The sequence below is a fragment of the Ovis canadensis genome, chromosome 7 (genome assembly GCF_042477335.2).
Source record: "Ovis canadensis isolate MfBH-ARS-UI-01 breed Bighorn chromosome 7, ARS-UI_OviCan_v2, whole genome shotgun sequence".
NCBI classification, from domain to species: domain Eukaryota; kingdom Metazoa; phylum Chordata; class Mammalia; order Artiodactyla; family Bovidae; genus Ovis; species Ovis canadensis.
In genome coordinates this window covers 97424322-97445951 of record NC_091251.1, presented here as the reverse complement: position 1 = coordinate 97445951, position 21630 = coordinate 97424322, and the positions used below count along the sequence as shown (strand labels likewise).

Here is a 21630-nt window from a genome sequence, read left to right as displayed (position 1 = left end):
TTTTAAAAATGAGTTTCAGAGGAAAAAGAGTATACATATCAAAAAGAAAAAGAAAAAAAAAAAGTAAGCGTATGTGATCAGGAAAGTCCTGATTCATTAAGTACTAGTTAAGAAGCTGATTACATCAGTCTGACAGGACACAGATACTGGAGCTTGGTGAAGGCTCCCCGGCAGGTACCTGGGTATTTTGGCCTCATTGCCCTTAATCTGCCACTCCGTCGTCTACGTTTTCGCACCTCCAGAGACAGGAGCTTCCTCTCATAGAGAGCAGCGTGCAGCTTGGCCCTTGAATTCATGCTCTCTACCTTCAGTTCTGGGGCTCCATCAATCGCCATTCTGTGAGGGAAAAACATGGCAGCTAGAACTTTCAGGAAGTTCTTTTATTCCAAGACTAAGCTTGACAGAACTCTGTCATGATGTCAGACCAGGCATGGTTACTCTAGTGAGTTCTGAAGTGTCTGGCCGATAAATGGGAATACTGGAATCTACATTAAAATTTCACTAATGGCCTATCTGAATTTGTTAAATGTTGTGAACAAAAATACGTCTGAAGACAATGGTTAAGCGTTTTTAATCTATCCAACAATATGGGCTGACTATTCAGTGCAGAGACCATGAAGTGCTACCAACACCCAAGCCTAGAATGACTTGAGATATCAGCGACACTTCAGTTCTTAAGCTGAGGGACGGCCAGAGGTGCACTTATTATTTATTCATTATAACTCAGAATGATACAGACATTCTTTTGAAGTAGGCAGTATTTAATGAATACAGATTCAGCAGCTGCTGAGGAAAGGAAGAGGTGATAATCTGTGATGAGCACAGCACAGACCTGAATGAGACTCACATGCAGAGAGCGTCCTTGAGAAAAGTCACTATGACCTCGGGACGCATCAAGTCTCAAGCACTCCAACAGGAGGGACGTCTCCCTCGGAGCACACCGAGTTACGGGAGGAGCTGGGGAGAGGTGGCAGGGACTCCCCAGGTGTTGAGCACAGGTCAGGAGTTAGGGTGAGAGGCACGGACAAGGGAAGGCAGCAGATGGAGGACAACGCCAAATTCAATCAGGTCATGGATGGGGAGAGGGACGGCCACAGCTACACTCATAAAATTAGGGAAGTGACAGGCATCATCAGCCCTCCAGACAAGGACCGGGCAGAGTATAGGACAGGCAGAGAAATCCAAGTCACCAAAGAGAGACAGGGTTCTTGGGTCACCAAGTCAGAAAAGATGTATCCACATTAGTGTTGGAAAGCAGGCAGCCAATGCTGGGCACCCAGAACTCAAGATCTAACTGGTTGACTCTGAACTCTCTCTCTCGTGACCTCTTTAGAACAGGGCTCCCCAATCTCAGGGATCTAATGCCTGATGATCTGGGGTGGGGCCGACATAGTAACAATAGAAAGTGCATAATAAATGCAATGCACCAGAATCATCAACAAACAATCCCCTCTACCCCACCTACGGAAAAATCATCTTCCCCAAAACCCGTCCCTGGTACCAAAAGGTTGAGGACCACTTTGAGGTCATAATTCATCGTCATTCCCCTAGGAGTTTTCAGTCCCTGAGTATGATGGAAAGGCTGTGTCTTCTGGTCTATTTAAGACTTCTAGGGATTTCTGGTTGGATGGTCTGGACATAAATATTTTGAAGGCCTCCTCTCTAGAGCAGGAAATTGAGCTAAGAACTGGTAATGTCCTGACACTGGGGGCAGAAACGGGAAGCAAATTAATAAACTTTTAAAAATTGTTCAACCCCAGTTTATCATAATCTCAACAACTGAATGTTAGCCCACCCCCCCCTTCAAACAGTTGTGAAAATGGTTTTAGATAATTAAATAATAAAGAAAATAAAACAAATCTGATGTTTAAAATAACAACTATAAGCTTCTAAGGAACCCTGAACAGACATACAAATCACCACTATTACAAGGCATGGCGGTAGGGAGGTAGGGGGAAGAAACAGAACTGTATGTACAGTTCTCTGAGGGCAAGGCCCATGCCTGTCTTTTCTCACTGGTCAGTGACACTTCTGAGACTGCTCAGCATATACCCAATATACTATAAATACTTCTGATTTAATAAACAACTGAACTCCTTATAAATAAATTGTAATAGCTTTTATCCATATCTATTTCCTTTTATCTTTCTAACATTTTATGAAATATTTAAACAGAATTATACAGTGAACATCCGTATACCCACTGGGCAGTTTCTACAATGAATATTTTACTATATTTATTTCATTACATATATATTTAATCTTCTCTTTTTCTATCCAAATATCAATCCACTTAATTTTTTAAGCATTTCAAAGTTGCACAAAGACATCAGTGCACTTCATTCCTAAACACTTAAATGATGAAATTATTGGGATCTAGAGGTCAATATTTGCTTTATAGGGCTTTGAACTTTTTTCCCTTCTCTTTTCTATAACCTAAAAATAATATACAGCAAAATATCCAAATATTAAATGTCCATATGTCCATTTGATGAGACCTAGAGCTATGTAACCCAAATTCTAACATTCTACCCCCTCAGAAAGTCCTCACATCCCTTCCTAGGTAAACCCCGCCCTCATACTCCTCAAGGAAACTGTTCTGAATTTTTTCATCACATTTTGGATTTACCTGTCCTAGAACTGCATAAAAATAGAATCATACAGTATGAACTCATTTATTAGCATATTTTTGAGATGGATAAAAACTATGGCTTGCCTAATAATTTTCTTAAAAGTGTTTTTAATAAACAAAATTTTTAATATTGAGGAAATTTAACTTACCATTTTTTTCCTTTTTGCTTACTGCTTTCTGCGTCATATCTAAAAACTTCTGCCAAGCCCAAAGTTACAAAGATATTTTCACTCACAAAGTTTTATAGCAATATTTTTTACGTATATGTCTATGAATCACCTATAATTTTTGTGGGCTCTAAATAGAGGTTGAGGTTCAGTTTTTAAAATACAATATTCAGTTTCAGCCCCATCTGTTAAAAAGTTTCCAAGTTTCCTTTCCCCACTGGATTACTTTAGGCCTCTTGTTTAAAGTCATAAGGGCCCATTTCTGGGCTTTTTATTCTGCTTCACTGATAAATTTGTAAGTTTTCATTACTACAGCATAATACTCCTTTAAGTCAGGTACTTTAGGTCTTTTTTCAAGATTACTTTGGATATTCTAACTCCTCTGCATTTTTATATACACTGAAAAAAAAACAGTTGGTCAATTTCTACCAAAAAAATTACTACAATATTCTTTAGATCATTTTGTGGAGGATGAATACTTACAATATTACGTTTTCTAAACCAAGAACATGACATATCACTGCACTTACTTCGATCTTCTTTAGTCTCTTCAAGTAACATTCAGGAGCTTTTAATATATAGATATTAAGCATAGTTGCAAAATTTATCCCTAAGATTTTGACCTTATATTCCAAGACCTTGCTAAGCACACTTGTAAGTTCTTATAGTCATTCTGTATATGCCTTAGAATTTTCTACTGACCCGATCATGTCATCTAAGAGGAAAGATTTTAACCTTGTTTCTAACCTGTATACCTCTTATTTCTTTTTCTATCCCTCGTTTTACTGTACTGTTTAGGAACTCTACCGTAAAGGAAATACAAGTGGTGAGAGCAGACATCTTGCCTAATTACTAATCATAAGGATAAAGCCATCAATATTTCAGTTTGACATTAGAAACAGGGTTTTCATAGAAGGCCATTGTCAGATTGAAGTTCTCTTCTATGCCTGATTTACTAAGAATTTTTCTCATAACATGTATTTAATTTTATCGATTCAACATATGTGGGTTGTTTGGGGTCTTTTTGCAGCTAATAAAATGATCATTGGGGTTTTTTTCCCCTTTATTTAATTTATAGTAAATTAAATTGACTAATTCTCAAACCTTAAACCAACTGTGCCTTACTGGGGAAAATCTCACTTTAGTCACTGTATTATCCTTTTCATATACTGATCAACTCTATTTACTATTATTCTTTTAAGAAATTTTGTGTCTATGTTCATGTAGATATTAGCCTATAATTTTTTAAAATGTTTTTGTCAAGTTTTCATGCCTTACTCTTCTGGTATCATAAAATGAATTGGGAAGTATCCTTGCCTATTTTTTCGGAAAGAATTTCTTTAAGATTGGTATCTGTTCTTCCTCAAATATTGACACAATTCACCAGTGAAATGAACTGCAGTGTGCTGTATAGGAAAGTTTTTTTTTAAAATAAATTCAATATTCTGATTAAGCATAGGGCTATTCAAAATTTCTATTTCAGCTTGCGTCAGTTTTACTGAGAGTTCTCTCCCCCCAGGGAATTCAGACATTTCATTCAGGCTGTCAAAGTAGTGAAATAAGGTTGCTAACACTATTCCCATAATATCCTTTTTATGCCTGTAGGATCTACAGTGATAGCCCCACTTTACTATCTGACATTGGTAATCAGCGTTTTCTCTTTTTTCTAGGTAAATCTACTTAAGAGTTTATCAATTCTGCTATTGGATTTTTATTAATTTTCTTTATTGTTTGTCTTGTATTTAATTGATCTGCCCTTTATCATTTCCTTTCTTCAACTTACTTTTGATCACTCTTGTTTTCTTAGTTTCATAAAATTGACCATTAGATCAGTGATCTAGTCCTCTGTTTCCTAGTACAAGTATTAAAGTTATAAATCACATGCTCCCCTCACACACACACACACACAAGCAAACAGTACTTTAGCTGCATCTCACACATTTTAATGTTCTATTTTTATGATCATTTTAAATCTTCCTCATGAGTTCTTCCTTGACCCATGGATTAGTTAGAAATGTGTTTAATTCCAAAATATTTGGATATTTTCTATTGTTATTGATTTCTAATTTCACTGCAGTCAAAGAACATACTCTTAAAATTTTACTTTTTTTAAATGAATTAAGACTTGTTTCATGCTTCAGCATAAGGTTTTCATTTGCTACCTTTTATTTGCTTATATACTACCAGAAAACCAGTACTGATAGCACATAAAGTGTCCTAAAGAAAGAACAAAACCTGCCAAGGTTTAAATAAATATTCTTGTTGTTGAAGTTTTTTCCCCTAATTTCCAAACTGACAGTAGTATATCTATGAAATGTATTCCTTGACTAATAACTGGAGAAAATGTATAAGCTAAGCATGACTTTCATTTAGAAACAAACTATAAAAGTTTATTTTTCTCAGTTTTCCCTAAATTAAATGGCAATCATATTTTCCTCCTTTAAAGAAAAATCAGATTTATGCTTCAAAAGATTTGGATGAGAAAACCAAATTTATCTTAAATTCTTAAATGCAAAAGAAAAAGCTAAATATAGGAGTTTCTTTCTTATTATCATTGTGCTTTTTGAAGAGAAACAGCACAAAGGGGATGTTTGTAATCTCTCAAACCGGACGGTATGTATTTAGGGTTAAAGTTCTTATTCTGGCTGCAGTTTTCAGTTGGGCAAAGCCATCCCAGTCGTTCTTCTAAGACCTTCCCCTCTTCTGCCAAAATTAAGAGCCACAGATATTTTGCACACTTCTATTTCCAAGGCCAACAGGAAGTAGTTCTGCTCAGTCCTATATGGTACAAAGTCCCATACCTGTATGCCCCAGGTATGTCAAGGCCAAAACATAACCTTTTCTTTGAATTTAGACTGAGATTGATCTTGAAATCTCACTAAGACTTTGGGCTCTCTCACATAGCCAAACATACCTACTATCATTGAAATGACATATTTGTAGTTAAAAAATATAAATCCCAAACTTAGTTTGTAAACAGTTTGCTGCGGAACAGTGCTTCAATACTGAAAATGGTTATGTAAAGTATCATGCTTAGTCTGTGCATGGCCACATATTATGCACAGGGGAAGAATTTCTCAACTTTTAAAAATCAGTTACCGTGTTCTTCCTGTCAATAAGCTTCTTCTTGGGTTTCCCCTACAGGAGTAGAAAGGACAAGTGGGTTAGAGCACTACACAGATACTCTCTCCTGAATTCACACACACATACACACACTCCTGAGATTTACACTACGGAGCTTCAACATGGAATTATGCCAGGGAAGGCATCTTGGGGTAGAAGCAGAGAGATGAATTGAGAGCATGCTCAGAAAAGAACAGAGTACCATAAACTTTAGGGAAGATCAATAAAAAAAAATAAAAGATAGAGGACAAATGAATTCTAGAGAAAAATTCTAACAATTACTTGCATTTGTACATATAGCCACAAATCTAATCACACTTACTGTTCACAATAACAATGTGAGCCCTGTTTATAAACATGAGCAGGATAAGACCATTTGGTGACAAGCTCAATGTCAGAGCTTTAAACAGTTTAAATCTGAACCCACAACTTTGGTCTCAGACTTCAGACTCTTTCTACTACTGAACTATATTAGGGAAAGAAGTCCATCTCAGTTCTCATGGGGGTTCAGAAAAGATGCTCATGATAAATAGATTTTCCACAATTAAAAAAAAGTCTCTTTAAAAAAGAGATATTCCTCATTGTTTCTAAACTAGAGTTGGGCTCTAACCACAGGAAGTACCATTCACATTTAAACTGGCTTCTGTTTTTCATTCAATTTCCTTTCACTTGACACACTTAAAAAAAAATTTCCCCAGCTTTACTTGTACTCATTTGGGAATGTGTGTATTTAGTTTGGTACAATTTTATCACTGTGTAGGTTCATGTATCCACAGACAAGATACCAAACAACCCCATCACCACTGGATCCCGTATGTTGCCCTTTTATAAGCACATACTTTTTACCTAACTTCTGGCTTCATCTGTTCTCCATTCTAAAATTTTATCATTTCAAAATGGTTATATAAATGCAATCATACAACATGTAACCTATGGTACTGATCTTTTAAAAAAGAGACAGATGCAATCAATATCAAGATATTCTATCTATAGAAAAAAATCAACTCAAAATCTGTCTCCACCAAAACATTTTATCTTTTCCTCCCCATGTCTTCTATCTGTGCCCGTGTTCTAATACTGTCAACTTATTATCCAGAAAGTCTCAAAATTATTTTAACTTTTTAAAATCAGATAATGGTTTTTCTCTGTAATTTGCAATCATGAATTCACATGACAGTCACCGGGGTGGCTTTTTAATAAATACAAGACTTCAGTTTGGGATTGGCTAGGGCACAAATGGGCTTCCCCCGTGGCTCAGAAGTAAAGAATTCATCTGCAATGCCGGAGCTGCAGGAGACACAGGTTCAATTCCTGGGTCAGGAAGATCCCCTGGAGAAGGGCATGGCAACCCATTCCAGTATTCTTGCCTGGAGAATCCCAGGGACAGAGGAGCCTGGTGGGCTACAGTCCAGGGGGTTGCAAAGAGTCGGACACAACTGAAATGGCCTAGCACGCACATGTGGCACAAATATGATGTTACTAAAATACAGCCAAAGTTAAAACTACTGTCGTGCCATGAGACAGCAGGTAAGACACTGTTTGCCAGGGCAGGATGGGTGAGTGGAGCATGAAGCGGGAGGGCAGGGAAGGCAGACAAAATGAACCAATTATGAAATGAAATAATTAGGGAATTAGTTTGAATGTAGTTCTGACAATAATATAATAGGATTTGCAAGAGAGAAAACATGAATTCAGATTGAAGAGAACGGATTTAATGGAAGATGTAAGGCTTGCAACAAACATTTTCATTTTTTTTAGGCAAGTTTGTGTGTGTGCCTGCTTCGTGATAGGTTTTGATACTGTCAAAGAGGAATATAACCAAGTATCTACTCTTAAAAGCCAACTTGAAAGTAGATAAGAGTAGTTAGTACTAACTGACAATCATAATACAATATGTACAACATGGCGATCTAAATCCAATGGAGGGATAAGAAAGGCTGGGAGAACCTCCTTCTAGCCTGGGTAAGAGGATGAATGACATCGCTAGAAAAAGAATTCAGGGTAAACTGAAGCCAGTCCACGGGAATGTATGGGAATTCCAATGGAATGTAAGGATAAGGAGGCATGAAAGAACAGTAGATATGGTCTAATTGGCCATGGGTTGGTACTGAAAAGCAGAGATTAGGCTAAAAAGGGAGGAAGAGCAAATCATAAGGTCCTCTCTTTGCTAAACAGATATTCATGTTTTTTGAATCAAAGTTTTTAGAATGCTTTATAAGCAGGAGTTGCTACTAGAGCCTAAAGAAAGAAGTCAAGGAGGATATCAATTGGATGGAAAAAAAAAATTAATCCTCTAACAGAAATTTAGCATCATACACATGTAGGGGATCATCTGCAGTAGTGTAAGTGTGATTTTGTTACCAAAAGAAATAACACATTTTTTTCGTGTTACTTTGGGGGTCTCAAAATATTGCCGACACTTACCACGCTTTTTAAATTATGGTGGTTATTAGACCCACTGCTAGGCCTACTACGATTAACACATTACTGAATGTGTTAATAAAAAAAGCACATATATTATTATATGTCAAATGTCTTCATTGTTATGCTCTCCCTGGAAAGAATCTTCCTGATTTTGGTGGTGACTTCCAGACTGCCTATTCTACCTTTCTTCACCCTCACAAGAAGCTCAATTACAGAGCAATCAAGCCTCAAGCATAGACTCCACGTCAGTTCACAAAGAGACTGACACAAGCTTTAAGGAAACTCAGGCAGATTACCAATCCTAAACAAACAGTCCATTGCTTATAAATATGACTGGACAATCAGAAATCACCAGATGTTTCAGAAAATGTAAGAGCATAAACTAGAAAGAATGAGATAAACAAGGAGAAATAATCCAGAAGAATTCAAAATAGTGCAAAAAACAGAACTTTCAATAATTATGCTAGAGAGATTAAAAAAACATACTTATAATACTGTGATTTATGGTGAGCAATATATATACTTACTTGGTTTTCATCCCTGTTTCTGGCACAGAGGTCCTAAAACCCTTAAAATGTCTAAGTGATGAGTGGTAAAGGCATCGTTTGTCATGCTAATGAGGTGACTTTTAGAAAGTCCTTGGATCACTTCAGGATGGGGGCTGGCCACCAGAGGAATCAACCCTGTGATGAGAGGGTTGAAGCTTTCAGTCTCATCCCCCTGACTTTCTGGGAGGGGAGAGGGGCTAGAGATAGAGTTCAGTTACCAACAGTCGATAATTTAACCAATCACACTTATGCCATGCGGCCCCCATAAAAACCCTGCAGTATGGGGTTCAGAGAGCTTCCAAGTTGCTGAGCTTGTGCAGAAGTGGGGAGAATGGTGCACCTGGAGAGGGCCCTAAGTGTCTTTCCCATCTGGCTGTTCATGAGTTATATATACCCTTTTATAATAAACTGGTGATCCGATGAGTTGAATATTCTTCTCAATATCCCTCCTACAGAAGGGGTCATGGAAATCTCTTATATGCAGCCAGTAGGTCAAAAATAAAGGCAACAACCCGGGCTGTGATTAGCATCTAAAGTAAGGTGTGGGGATTGTGGCGGGGGCGGGGGGGGGGGGGGGGGGGGGAGGGCGGTGCGGAGGGCTTTGTAGAATCTTGTAGGACAGGACCATTAAACTGGAATCTGACGCTGATCCCCAGGTAGATAGTGTCAGAACTGAACTGAATTCTCGACAACAGCAGGTTGCAATTGCTTGGTGCTGCACGGGAAACTCCCTACCTCCTTCCTCCACATTGGAACTCATACCACAGCCAATTTAATATTACATCCATAAACTAGGAAAACCAGTCAGAAAGCAAAAACAGTTGTTGGATGTTAAAATCACACCTGCCAAAATAAAAAGAAGTAAATCAAACAATCCTCTTCAGTGCTGGTACTGAGTAACAAGATAGGTAAGGCTAAAGATCAATTTAGAATTTTTAGAAGACAAAGTTCAAAAAATCTTCAAGAATTTAAAGCTAAGAGACAATGAGATCAAAAGTATGAGAAAAAGGTAAAGAAATATGGAGGATATAGCATAAGATCCAAATTTCATCTAACAGAAGGTCCCAGGAAAGAGAATACGGGGAACGTTTCCCACAGTTTAAAAGACTTAAACCTTCAGACTGAAAGGACTCATCCACGGCAAAAGCAAAATACTTTTCAGTTAACACACCAGAACAAATCTTACTATAGTGTCTGAACCGGAACAATAAAGAAGGCTTGTAAAAATTTCCAGGGAGGAGGTAGCAGGTAGGGAACTGGGACCAGGTTATATATAAAGAACTGAGTTTCTACATAGTCCAAGTAAATCTCAAGATCTCTTTCACTGGAAGCTACACAGTGTAATTACTTAATCAATGGTAATAACCACAAATTTACAGAGAGAAACTGGAAATCCTATAAGTTTCTGATGATGGATAATGAAATCACAAGAAGTGGCTGAAATCAGGATATCTCTTTTTAAGAATCCCACATAAAAAGCACACATACCTTGAAACGAATACAGACTTCTTTAAATACCTAAGGTTCCTTGTTGGTCAATTACTGAACTGTACTGCAATGCAGTTATGTCTCAGGGGCAACAGAAGTATGTGGGACTAAGGAGTCCCTGACTGCTGTGCTATTTGAATTTTGGCGTCTGTTTTCCATCATTTCTGCCCTATTTTCCCTTGTATTGAGGTTATCAGTTGTCATTTCTTACAACTCTCACTGTATTTATTTTGTGAATTACCTCTCCTGTAGCTTTTCTAATCTGATCCTTTTAGTCTCGTCTAGTCTAGAAAGATAATCATGTCTGTGATAAGTGTGTCTAAAGCAAAAAGGCACTGAGAAAGAGCCTTCCTTTAAGGAGGAAAAATTTTAGGATATGTGTTAAAGTTTTTACGGTTTAATCTGTAACGTCTAGAAATATTACAAAGTGCTGAGAGTTAATGAGTTCTAAAAAAAAATGAGGTTTTATGTTGTGTTTTCCATAAAGCTCTTTCTATCAAATATTCCTGAAGACTTTCATAAAACCTCTTTGCTTCGTTTGCATTTACTTTCTGTTAATTTTGTGATCTAGTCTTACTAAATTTAAAAGATTAGCAAATCTCCACCTGTCTTGAAAGAGACGTGTTGCCAGCATATAGTTCATGGAGGTCTTGTGTTCAAGGTAGGACCTAAAAGACAAAGAAGGGAACTGGTTATTTCTTAAAGCTTAGCTGAAGAGGAAAAATATAGAAATAAAACACAAATCAAGCACAAAAGTGACAGGTTTTCTAAAAATATATATATAGTCTCTAACGTGACAAAGGAGGAGATACTTGCTCAAATTAAAATGATAAAAAAAAACTAGAATAGCAGAAAATACAATAAAAGAAAAGAATATAGATGACTTAATAATAAGAAAATAAAAAGGAAGAAAAGGCAGGATTTCTTGGATTAATAAAAGCTTGTATACTAGATTCAGAAAATAAAACTGGAAAACAAAAATGAAACCACCACCAAAAATCACAGATAGCTAGAAAAGAGGTCAAATGAAACTGGGAACGGAAGATGCATAAAGGGCATGAAAATACAGATAGATTGTTTCAATCATCTTATTTCTCCAGAGGCTTCAATGGCTCCGTGATGCCAACTGCAAGAAGCATATACTTTCTCTTTCAAGATTTCAAAAGCTGGGTCACCTATACCATCCGTTAATTCACCCTTTCTCCTCACAGTTCCCCAGCAGGGGTCCTAAAGTCCAGACAAGTCTCCTACAGTCCTCTCATACCACACCTCCCACTGACACTTTTGCCTCTATCTGGACACCTTCTCCTCACACCCTCTTTACTTATCCATAATCCACCCTTCAAGAAGCAGCTCAAGTCCACTGTCCTGCACGAAGCCTTCCCTGAGAGGACTGCTGCAAGTCCACAGAGGTTCCCTCGTTCTGGCCTTCCTCCTTCGCCTTCACTGCACGCCAGAGGGACCTGTCAAACGCTGTCTCGTAGAATAAACGTTCTCTTTTTGGAAAGCAGCATGATGCAGCAGGGAAAAGTAGGATCTGGAGTCAAAACACCTGAATCAAGTCCCACTGTGTGATCGTGGACAAGTCACGTTACTTTACTGAGCCTTATTTTCCTTATCATTAAAATGGGAATAACAATGATGTGTATAAGTGAGCGAGTGTTAGTCACTCAGTCGTGTCTGAATCTTTAAGACCCCACGGACTGTAGCCCGCCAGGCTCTTCTGTCCATAGTGTTCTCCAGGCAAGAGTACTGGAGTGGGTTGCCATTTCCTTCTCCAGGGGATCTTCCTGACCCAGGGATTGAACCTGAGTCTCCTGCATTGCAGGCAGATTCTTTACCACCTGAGCCACCAGGAAGATGTGTATAAAGTACATTATAATTACAAGGAGCAATACAAATATGAGCTATTTCTATTACATGTATAAATAAATTCTTTCTAATCATACTGCTAACTCTCAAAGGACAGAGATCCCAACTAACACGTGTTTCACACTCAAAGCACCAAGCTAGATACTTGTTGATATTCAATAAACATACAGTAATAAAAAAGGAATATTTGTTAGCAGATAAGTGCATCTTTTCCATGCTACATGAAGGTAACTCAATTAGTTTAAAATTCTTGGTGCTCTCTTTCACTTTTCTCAGGAAACAGTTGAGCATTACCTTCTTTTTTTAGCATTATCTTTTAAAGTTAAATATTCACTTATCTTATTGCTCTAGATACATTCCATTCCTAGATATATACTCAGGAAACACACATTATAATATTTAGAGCACAGCTGTCTTTAACAGCAAAAAGACCAGGAAGCTGTCAAATACCATCAAAAAGAGAATGGGAAATTTAATGGCAATATAAAGTCATAGAAGAATATAACAAAGCACTGAAAGAGAATGAATGAATTCAAAAGCTACATGTAACAAAATAAACCTTAATAATATAATATTGAATGAAAAAAGGAAGAATACATAAAGCATGCCATTTTTTAAAAGAAAAGTTCAAAAGCAATACAAACTAAGCAACAGGATTCTGTTTCTACATATGAGATGATAACTGCTATAAGAGTTGCTCTTTCACCATAAGCAGCTAGAAAAGTGCATAAAACATATGAAACAACTGTTTGCACAGATGAAACAATAGGCAGTGTAGGACTGTGACACCTGAAAGGGGAAATAAATGAAGGGCGACCCCTGATTGTTCCACCTTCCTCCCTAGAGGCAATTCCAGACAATGCAGAAAGAGAAGGAATTCAAGGAAAATCCAAGAGTCTCTGTGTTGAGAAGACAGAGATCAAGGTTCTAGAAGTGCTAGAATTTTCAGAGCAAAGTCCTGGAGAGGAAGAAGCTATGCATAAGAAGAAATCAAAACAAACAAACAAAAAACTCATCACAAAAGACCCTTTGAATCTTTGGATGAATTCAGATCTACTCAGGCACAGGATGAAAAAGTGCACAGGCTTTGCAAGGAGCAACTGTCAGAGTAAAGAAATTAGGAGAAAGTGCAAGCTGAATACTTTGCAGAGTTCATACAAGGCTGCCAACTGATCTGAATTCCCACCCGCCAGAATGGAGAGATCTCACTGAACATGGGGGTCATTTAACAGACACCCCCAAAGTGCCTTCGGTAGTGGAATTATCCTAGACCTAGACAAAAAGCTATTCTAAACAAACCATAAAAACACTTTTAAATGAGCCTGAAAAAGATTAAGCTGATCTACAAGTAACTTAAGTGTCTAGCCCTAAAAAAAAACTTTCAACAGGCTTTAAAGAAGCAATAAAACCCAAACACAACCATACAACATTTACAATGTGCAATGACAACATTCAGTTTTAAAAGAATCACTGTACATATGCAGAAACAGAAAAAATGCAACTCACTGACAAAAGGAAAATCAGTCAATAGAAACAGACTCAGAAATGACAGAGATAATGGAACAAGATTTTAAAACAGCTATTATAAACATAATATATGCACATGAGTCTAAAGGAAATCATGAAAATAATTTTTAAAAAGAGAAAAAGAAGATATAAAGAGAAACAGATGGTAGTCCTAAAGGTAAAAAATAAAATATGTGAAATGAACATTTCATTGGTTAGAATTAATAGAAGATTTAACACTGCAGATGATTTAATTCCTTCAAAGATGAATGAAATGAGAACCAGAGAAAGAAAACCAACCAAAATGAAGAAAAAAAAGAATATTAAAAAATGAACAGAGCTATGTAACCACAGTACTGAGAGGAGAGAAATGGAAAAAACAAACAAACAAACAAACCAAAATTTGAAGAAATAATGGCCAAAAGTTTTCCAAATTTGAGGAAAGCTATATATAACTCCATAGACCAAGAAACTCAATGAATCTGAAGCAGAAGAAACATGAAGAAAATGACACCAAAGCATATATCATAATCACATTGTTGAAAATCAGTTATCAAGAAATAATCTAAAAAGCAGGCTGAGAAAAAGAGCCACATGACGCACCAAAGAACAAAGGGAAAAATTACTGCATGCTTTTAACCAGAAAACTGCAAGCCAAACGGCACCAGAACAGTGCTTTTGAAGTATCAGGGGAAAGTGCCAGCCCAGAACTCGAAAACCAATGAAAAAAATCTTTCAAAACTGAAAATATAAGATAGACTTCCAGATAAACAACACTGGAGAGAATTGATTGCACGAAAGTAAATCCTAAAAGTTCTTCAGATGGAAGAAAATGACGTCAGATAAAAACATGATCAACATAAAAGAAAGAAGAGCAATGGAAATGATAGTAAATCCATAATTAAGAGACTTTTCCTCATATTTACATTTCCTTAAACTGTTCAAAGCAAAAATAACCAAAGCACTATGGTATTTAAAACTTAAATAGAAATAAAATGCATGACAACAGCCCAAAGGACAGGAGGGAAGAATGGAGGTATACTGGTTGTAAAATTCCTAAATTATACATGAAACAGTGTAACATTATTTCAAGGTGCACTGTGGTAAGTAAAAGATGTATACTGTCACCCTAGAGCAACCACACTTTTAGAAAGCACAACAAAGCAGCAGGAGGAATGAATTAATCCAAAAAAGACAGGAGGAAAAAAAATGGGAATAAAGAACACATTAGACAAAAAGAAAACAGACATAATGTGGCACGTCTAAATCCAACCACATCACCACGCTGTACATTAGATTCCCAGAGTGTATTCATCTCAAAACTGATTGGCACCCTTTGATCAACATCTCCCATTTCTCCATACCAGCCCATGGCAACTATCATCCTACTCTGTTTCTATCAGTTCTACTTTTTTTTTTTTTCAATCAAGATTCCACATATGAGTAAGATTATACAATATTTGCTGTGCTGGTTTATTTCAGCTAGCATTATCCCTTAAGGTTCATCCAGGTTGCCACAATGGCAGGACTTCCTTTTTTTGACAGTAATCTACTTTAACTATAAAGACGCAGAGAGACTAAAAGTAACACACACACACACACACACACACACACACACACAAAAGATATGGCATGCAAACACTAGTCCTAAGAAAGTTGGAATGGGTAAGGGGGAGGGGAGGAGAAACTGGTGAAGGCAGTCAAAAGGTATAAGTTTCCAGTTATAAGATAAGTAAGTGGCCCGGGCCGGGGGGGGGGGGGGGGGGGGGCGCGGGAGGAGGCGGTGGTGGAGGGGCGGGGGCCGCCATGGACGACAAGGCGTTCACTAAGGACCTGGACCAGTGGGTCGAGCAGCTGAATGAGTGTAAACACCTTAAGGAGAACCAAGTCCGGACGCTGTGTGAAAAGGCTAAGGAAATTTTAACAAAAGAATCAAATGTACAAGGGGTCCGTTGTCCTGTCACCGTCTGTGGAGACATGCATGGTCAATTCCATGATCTTATGGAGCTCTTCAGAATCGGTGGGAAGTCACCAGATACAAAGTATCTGTTCATGGGTGACTATGTAGACAGAGGTTATTATTCTGTGGAGACAGTAACTCTTCTTGTGGCATTAAAGGTGTGTTATCCAGAATGCATTACAATACTGAGAGGAAACCATGAAAGCCGACAAATTACCCAAGTATATGGCTCTTATGATGAATGTCTGCGAAAGTATGGAAATGCCAATGTTTGGAAATATTTTACAGATCTCTTTGATTACCTGCCACTTACAGCTTTAGTAGATGGACAGATATTCTGCCTCCACGGTGGCCTCTCTCCATCCATAGATACACTGGATCATATAGGAGCCCTGGATCGTTTACAAGAAGTTCCACATGAGGGCCCAGTGTGTGATCTCTTATGGTCAGATCCAGATGATTGTGGTGGGTGGGGTATTTCACCACGTGGTGCTGGCTACACATTTGGACAAGATATTTCTGAAACGTTTAACCATGCTAATGGTCTCACACTGGTTTCTCACGCTCACCAACTTGTAATGGAGGGATACAATTGGTGTCATGATCGGAACGTGGTTACCATTTTCAGTGCACCCAATTATTGTTATCGTTGTGGAAACCAGGCTGCTATCATGGAATTAGATGACACTTTGAAATATTCCTTCCTTCAGTTTGACCCAGCACTTCATCGTGAAGAGCCTCATGTGACCCGGCGCACCCCAGACTACTTCCTGTAAATCTCTCTTGGGAAAACCCGCCTTTGTATGTGGAAGTATATCTGGCTTTATATATATATATATATATATATATATAAACCAACAAAAAAAGCAACAGTAATCTATGTGTTTCTGTAACAAATTGGGATCTGTCTTGGCATTAAACCACATCATGGACCAAAATGTGCTGTACTAATGATGAGCTTTCAGCACAATTTGAGACTGAAATTAGTTCAACACTATGTTCTAGATCGGTGGGTCTTAACAGTTTGCCTGCTGTATTTGTAGTAACCATTTCCCTTGGGACTGATCAAGCAAAAAAGGTAACTAACTCCATCTCTTGCACTTACTGGGAAATTTTAGTTGAGAGTGTTTAACTGGCATGGATTAATAGGTTTGGATTTTTATTTTTAAGAAAAATTCACAAGCTAACTTCCACTTAATTCATTACCATTTATTTTATTGAAATGTATAATTAACTGAAAAAAGGATTCTTAGGAGTACGTTGTCATAACATTTAAAGAGATTTCCCTTCTTTAAAAATAAATTACGGTTTTATGTTGATCTGCACATTTCTGTATATTTGTCATGATAGTGCTTGCATTCTACTTGGTGTACTGAGCAAATAAACTTTCTGTTTTAAACAAAACAAAAACAAACAAAAAAAAAGATAAATAAGTACTAGGGTTATACTGTACAACAGGTAAAAAGAATTAATACTTCTATATGCTATAGATAAAAACTGTCGAGAGAGTAAATCCTAGGAGTTCTTTAGTTTTACTTTTAGTTCTTCTCTGTTTAGCTTTGTGTCTCTATAAGCTGACGGATGTTCACTAAACTTACTGTGATAATCATTCCATGACGTAAGTCAAAGCATTATACTACACGACTTAAAAAAAAAAGAAAGAAAGCTAAAGCAAGTATATTAAGCAGACAAACAGACTTGGGGACAAACAGCATTATCAAAGATCAACAGGGACATTGCATGGGAATAACGAAGTCAATTTATGAAGAAGACATAACCAATCTATTGCAGAGGTACCTAATGACAGAGTTCCAAAATCCACGAAAAGCAAAGCTGACAGAACCAAAAGGAGAAACTGACAAGGTCTCAATGACAATGGGAGATTTCAACATACACTCTTGATGACTGATAAAATTAGTAAAAATAGAGTACATCTGAACTGTCAAATACTTTGGCCTAACAGACATTTATAGAACACCCCACCCAGCAATAGCAGGGTGTATATTCTTTTCAATGTACATGTTACATTTGCTAGGACAAGTCATATCCTGAACCATAAAACAAGTCTCAGTACATTTTAAAAGATTCAGCTTACACAAAGTACATTTCCTGAGTACAAAAGAAGTACATTGGAAATCATTAACAGAAAAATCTCTAGAAAAAAATCCAAATATCTGAAAACTAAATAACGCATTTCTAAATAGTCCACAGGCCAAAGACAAAATAAAAACAAAAAATACAACAATCAAAATTTATGGAACTCTGCAAAAACAGTACTTGGTAGGAAATTTATAGCGCTTAAACACATACAGAAAAGAAGAAAGGTCTCAAATCAATGACATCAGCTTCTATCTAGAGAAACTAAGGGGGGAAAAAAGCAAATGAAGTCCCCTAGTAAGTTACAGAAAGGGAACAATATTAGAAAGGAAGTCAATGTATATGAAATAAAAAACAATGAAAACTAAAAACTGGGTCTCTTAGAAGATCAATGAAACCTCTAGCCAGACTGAATATGATAAAAAGAGAGAAGAATTAAATTACCAATATCAGAAATGAGAGAAGTAGCATCACTGCAGATTCTACCAATATTATAAGGATAGGTGAATATTAGGAATAATTTTGTGCTTACAAACACAACATATATGAAGTGGACAAATGCTTGAAAAGATACCAACTACCAAAGGTCATTCAACTAGAAAGAGATAATCTGAATAGCCCTGCATGTGTTAAAGAAACTGAAATTGAATTTCTGGTCCAGATGGCTCCACTAGTGAATTCTACCAAACATTCAAGAAATAAAAAATACCAATTCTCCATAAATTCTTCCAGAAAACTGAAGAGATGAGAACACTCTCCAACTTATTCTATGAGGCCAGCATTATCCTCATACTGAAACCAAATATATTATAATAAAACCACAGATCAGTATCTCTTATGAACAAAGATGTAAAAATCTCATTTTAGTAAATCAAATTCAACAGCCTATAAAAAGGATACATGTCAGACCAAATGGAGTTTATTTCAGGAAAGCAATGTTGAGTTTAACATTAAAAAATGGATGAAATTCACTATATTAAAAAACCAAAACAGGAAAAACATATTATTATGTCATGAGATGCAGAAAAAGTAATTGGCAAAATCTAACATCCATTTCTGATAAAAACTCTTAGCAAAAGAGAAACAGAAGGGAACTCCTTCAATCTAATGAAGCGAATCTACGAAAAACCTAACACTAACATCATACTTACCCACTTCAGTGTTCTTGCCTGGAGAATCCCAGGGATGGGGGAGCCTGGTGGGCTGCCGTCTATGGGGTCACACAGAGTCGGACACGACTGAAGCAACTTAGCAGCAGCAGCAACATCATACTTAATAATCAAAGACTGAACATTTACCCTAAGAACAGAAACCAGACTGGGATGTCTGCTCTCACTGGTCCTGCTCAGCACTGTGCTGGAGGTTCTTGCCAATGTAATCAAGCAAGAATAAAGCAATAAAACATATCCAGATTGGAAAGAAAGAAGGAAAACTGTCTTTATTCACAGACAATGTTTTCAACTAGGCAGGAGATCCTATGGAATCTCCAAAAACCTTCAATAACTGACAAGTGAGTTTAGCAAGATTGTGCGCATGCGTGCTAAGTTGCTTCCCTTGTGTCCGACTCTGTGCAAACCTATGGACTGTAGCCTGCCAGGTTCCTCTGTCCAGGGGATTCTCCAGGCAAGAATACTGGAGTGGGTTGCCACTGCCCTTCTCCAGGGGAGCTTTCCGAACCAGGGATCAAACCCTCATCTCTCACATCTCGTACACTGACAGGCAGGTCCTTTACCACTAGCGCCACCTGGGAAGCCCCAGGTAGTGCAAGGTTACAGGACACATGTGAAAGTGGAAGTCGCTCAGTCGTGTCCAGCTCTGCGACCCCATGGACTACACAGTCCATGGAATTCTCCAGGCCGGAATACTGGAGTGGGTAGCCTTTCCCTTCTCCAGGGGATCTTCCCAACTTAGGGATTAGACCCAGGTCTCCCACATTGCAGGCGGATTCTTTACCAGCTGAGCTATCAGGGAAGCCCCAATCAATACGGAAAAGTCAACTATATTCCTGTATACTAACAACAAACAATCAGACATTGACATTAAAAAAACAAAATCAGTTACAATCGAATCAAAACATGTTAAATACTTAGGGAATAAATCTGACAAAAAAAATGTAAAAGATCTGTACACTGAACACCACAAAACACTGCTGAGAAAAATTAAAGATGACCTAAATAAATGGACAAGTATACCTTGTTCATGGGCTGGAAGACTCAATATTGTTAAGATGTCAATTCTCTTCAAACTGATCTAGAGAGCCAATACAATCCCAATCAAAATCCCAAGCAGGCTTTTTCGTAGAAACTGACAAACTAATTCTAAAATCCAAATGGAAATGCAAATGACCTAGAATAGCCAAAACAACCTGGAAAAAGAGCAAAGTTAGAACAAGATTTTTTATAAAGCTACAGTAATCAAGACAGTGTGGTACTGTATTAGCACAAAGACAAAAAGATCAGTGGAATAGAATAAACAGTAAAGAAACAGTGGTTTTCCACAAAAGTGAAAAGACAGTTCAATGGACAAAAGGTAGTCTTTTCAAAAAAACGGTGCAAAAACTATTGGATATCCATCTGGAAGAAAAAAGAACTATGATCCATATCTTGTACCATATACAAAAATTAACTCAAAATGGATCAGACTTAAATGTGAAACTTAAAACTATATCTAGAAGAAAACTTGAGATAGGCAAAAATTTCTTATATGCCAAAGCACAGTAATTAAAACAAAAAAACTGGACTTAAAAATCACTGCTCCTCAAAAGCTACTATTTAAAGGATGAGAAGACAAGCAACATAATGGGGGGGGGGGGGGGCGGTAGAAATCTTCTCAAAGCACACATCTGATTAAGGAATTATATCCAAAAAAGAAAAAGAACTCTCATAGCTCAATTATAACAAAATAAACTCATTTTAAAAATGGGCAAAATATCTAATCATCAAATGGCAAATAAGTACAGGAAGACATGCTCAACATCACTAATCATTAGGAAAATATACATGAAACCATGAGATATCACTACACCTCTCTTAGAGGAGCTGAAATTAAACTGGCCATACCAACTGGTGATGAGGATGTGGAGAGACTGAAGCTCTCATACATTTATGATAGGAATGCAAAATGGTAAAACCACATGGCAGTTTCTTAAAAAAGTTAAACATGTACAATGATATGACCCAGTCATTCCACAAGTAGGCATTTACCTAAGAGAAATGAAAACACATGTTTATACAAAAATTTCTATACAGATGCTCATACAGCCTTTCTTTACAATAACCAAAAAACTGGGAGGAAGCTAAATGTTAATCAACAGAGGAGACGATAAACAAATTCTGATATATGCCTATTAACAAAATGCCACTTGACAATAAAAGGAAATTAAACCACTGATACATGCTATAACATGTATGAATCAAAAAATAATCTTGCCAGATAAAAAGAAAGATCAGCAAGTAAGAGGACAACCAATAGAACTCCATATATGAAATCCTAGGAAAAGGAAATATCTGTTTATTGACAGAAAGCAGATCAGTAGCCACCTGGGACAGGAATAGGCAGGGCAGGGAAAGGAGGAACAGGAGAGAGGAATTAACAACGGAGGACAAAGAGACAGTTGGGAGTGATGTATATATTCACTGTGCTGACTGCGGTGTTAGTTTCGGGGATTTATACATATGCTATTTTATGAAATAGTACACTTTGAATATGTGAATCTTATTGTATATCAATTATAATTCAACAAAGCTGTTAAAAATAACATGTACATGAAATAGTAAGCAATAAGTTTAATGTGTTCAAGATTTACACTGAAAA

At 37.2% G+C, this 21630-nt stretch overlaps 1 protein-coding gene and 1 pseudogene across 36 annotated transcripts in view; one reads left to right on the top strand and one right to left on the bottom strand.

The window, feature by feature from the left end:
- The window catches only part of TTLL5 (tubulin tyrosine ligase like 5), a 313391-nt gene that overhangs the window by 211901 nt on the left and 79860 nt on the right, over positions 1-21630 (bottom strand). For 20 of the 36 annotated variants that reach the window (XM_069597094.1, XM_069597116.1, XM_069597101.1 and 17 more), the window contains 2 exons: positions 10988-11050; positions 179-336 (listed from right to left, as the gene is read on the bottom strand). In XM_069597094.1, the coding sequence (XP_069453195.1) occupies positions 179-336; positions 10988-11050 (221 nt within the window). Of the gene's footprint in view, positions 1-178; positions 337-5898; positions 5938-10987; positions 11051-21630 lie in introns of all 36 variants that reach the window. The other 16 variants (XM_069597088.1, XM_069597100.1, XM_069597090.1 and 13 more) reach the window with 1 other exon arrangement.
- LOC138444200 (serine/threonine-protein phosphatase 2A catalytic subunit beta isoform pseudogene) lies at positions 15558-16539 on the top strand (annotated as a pseudogene).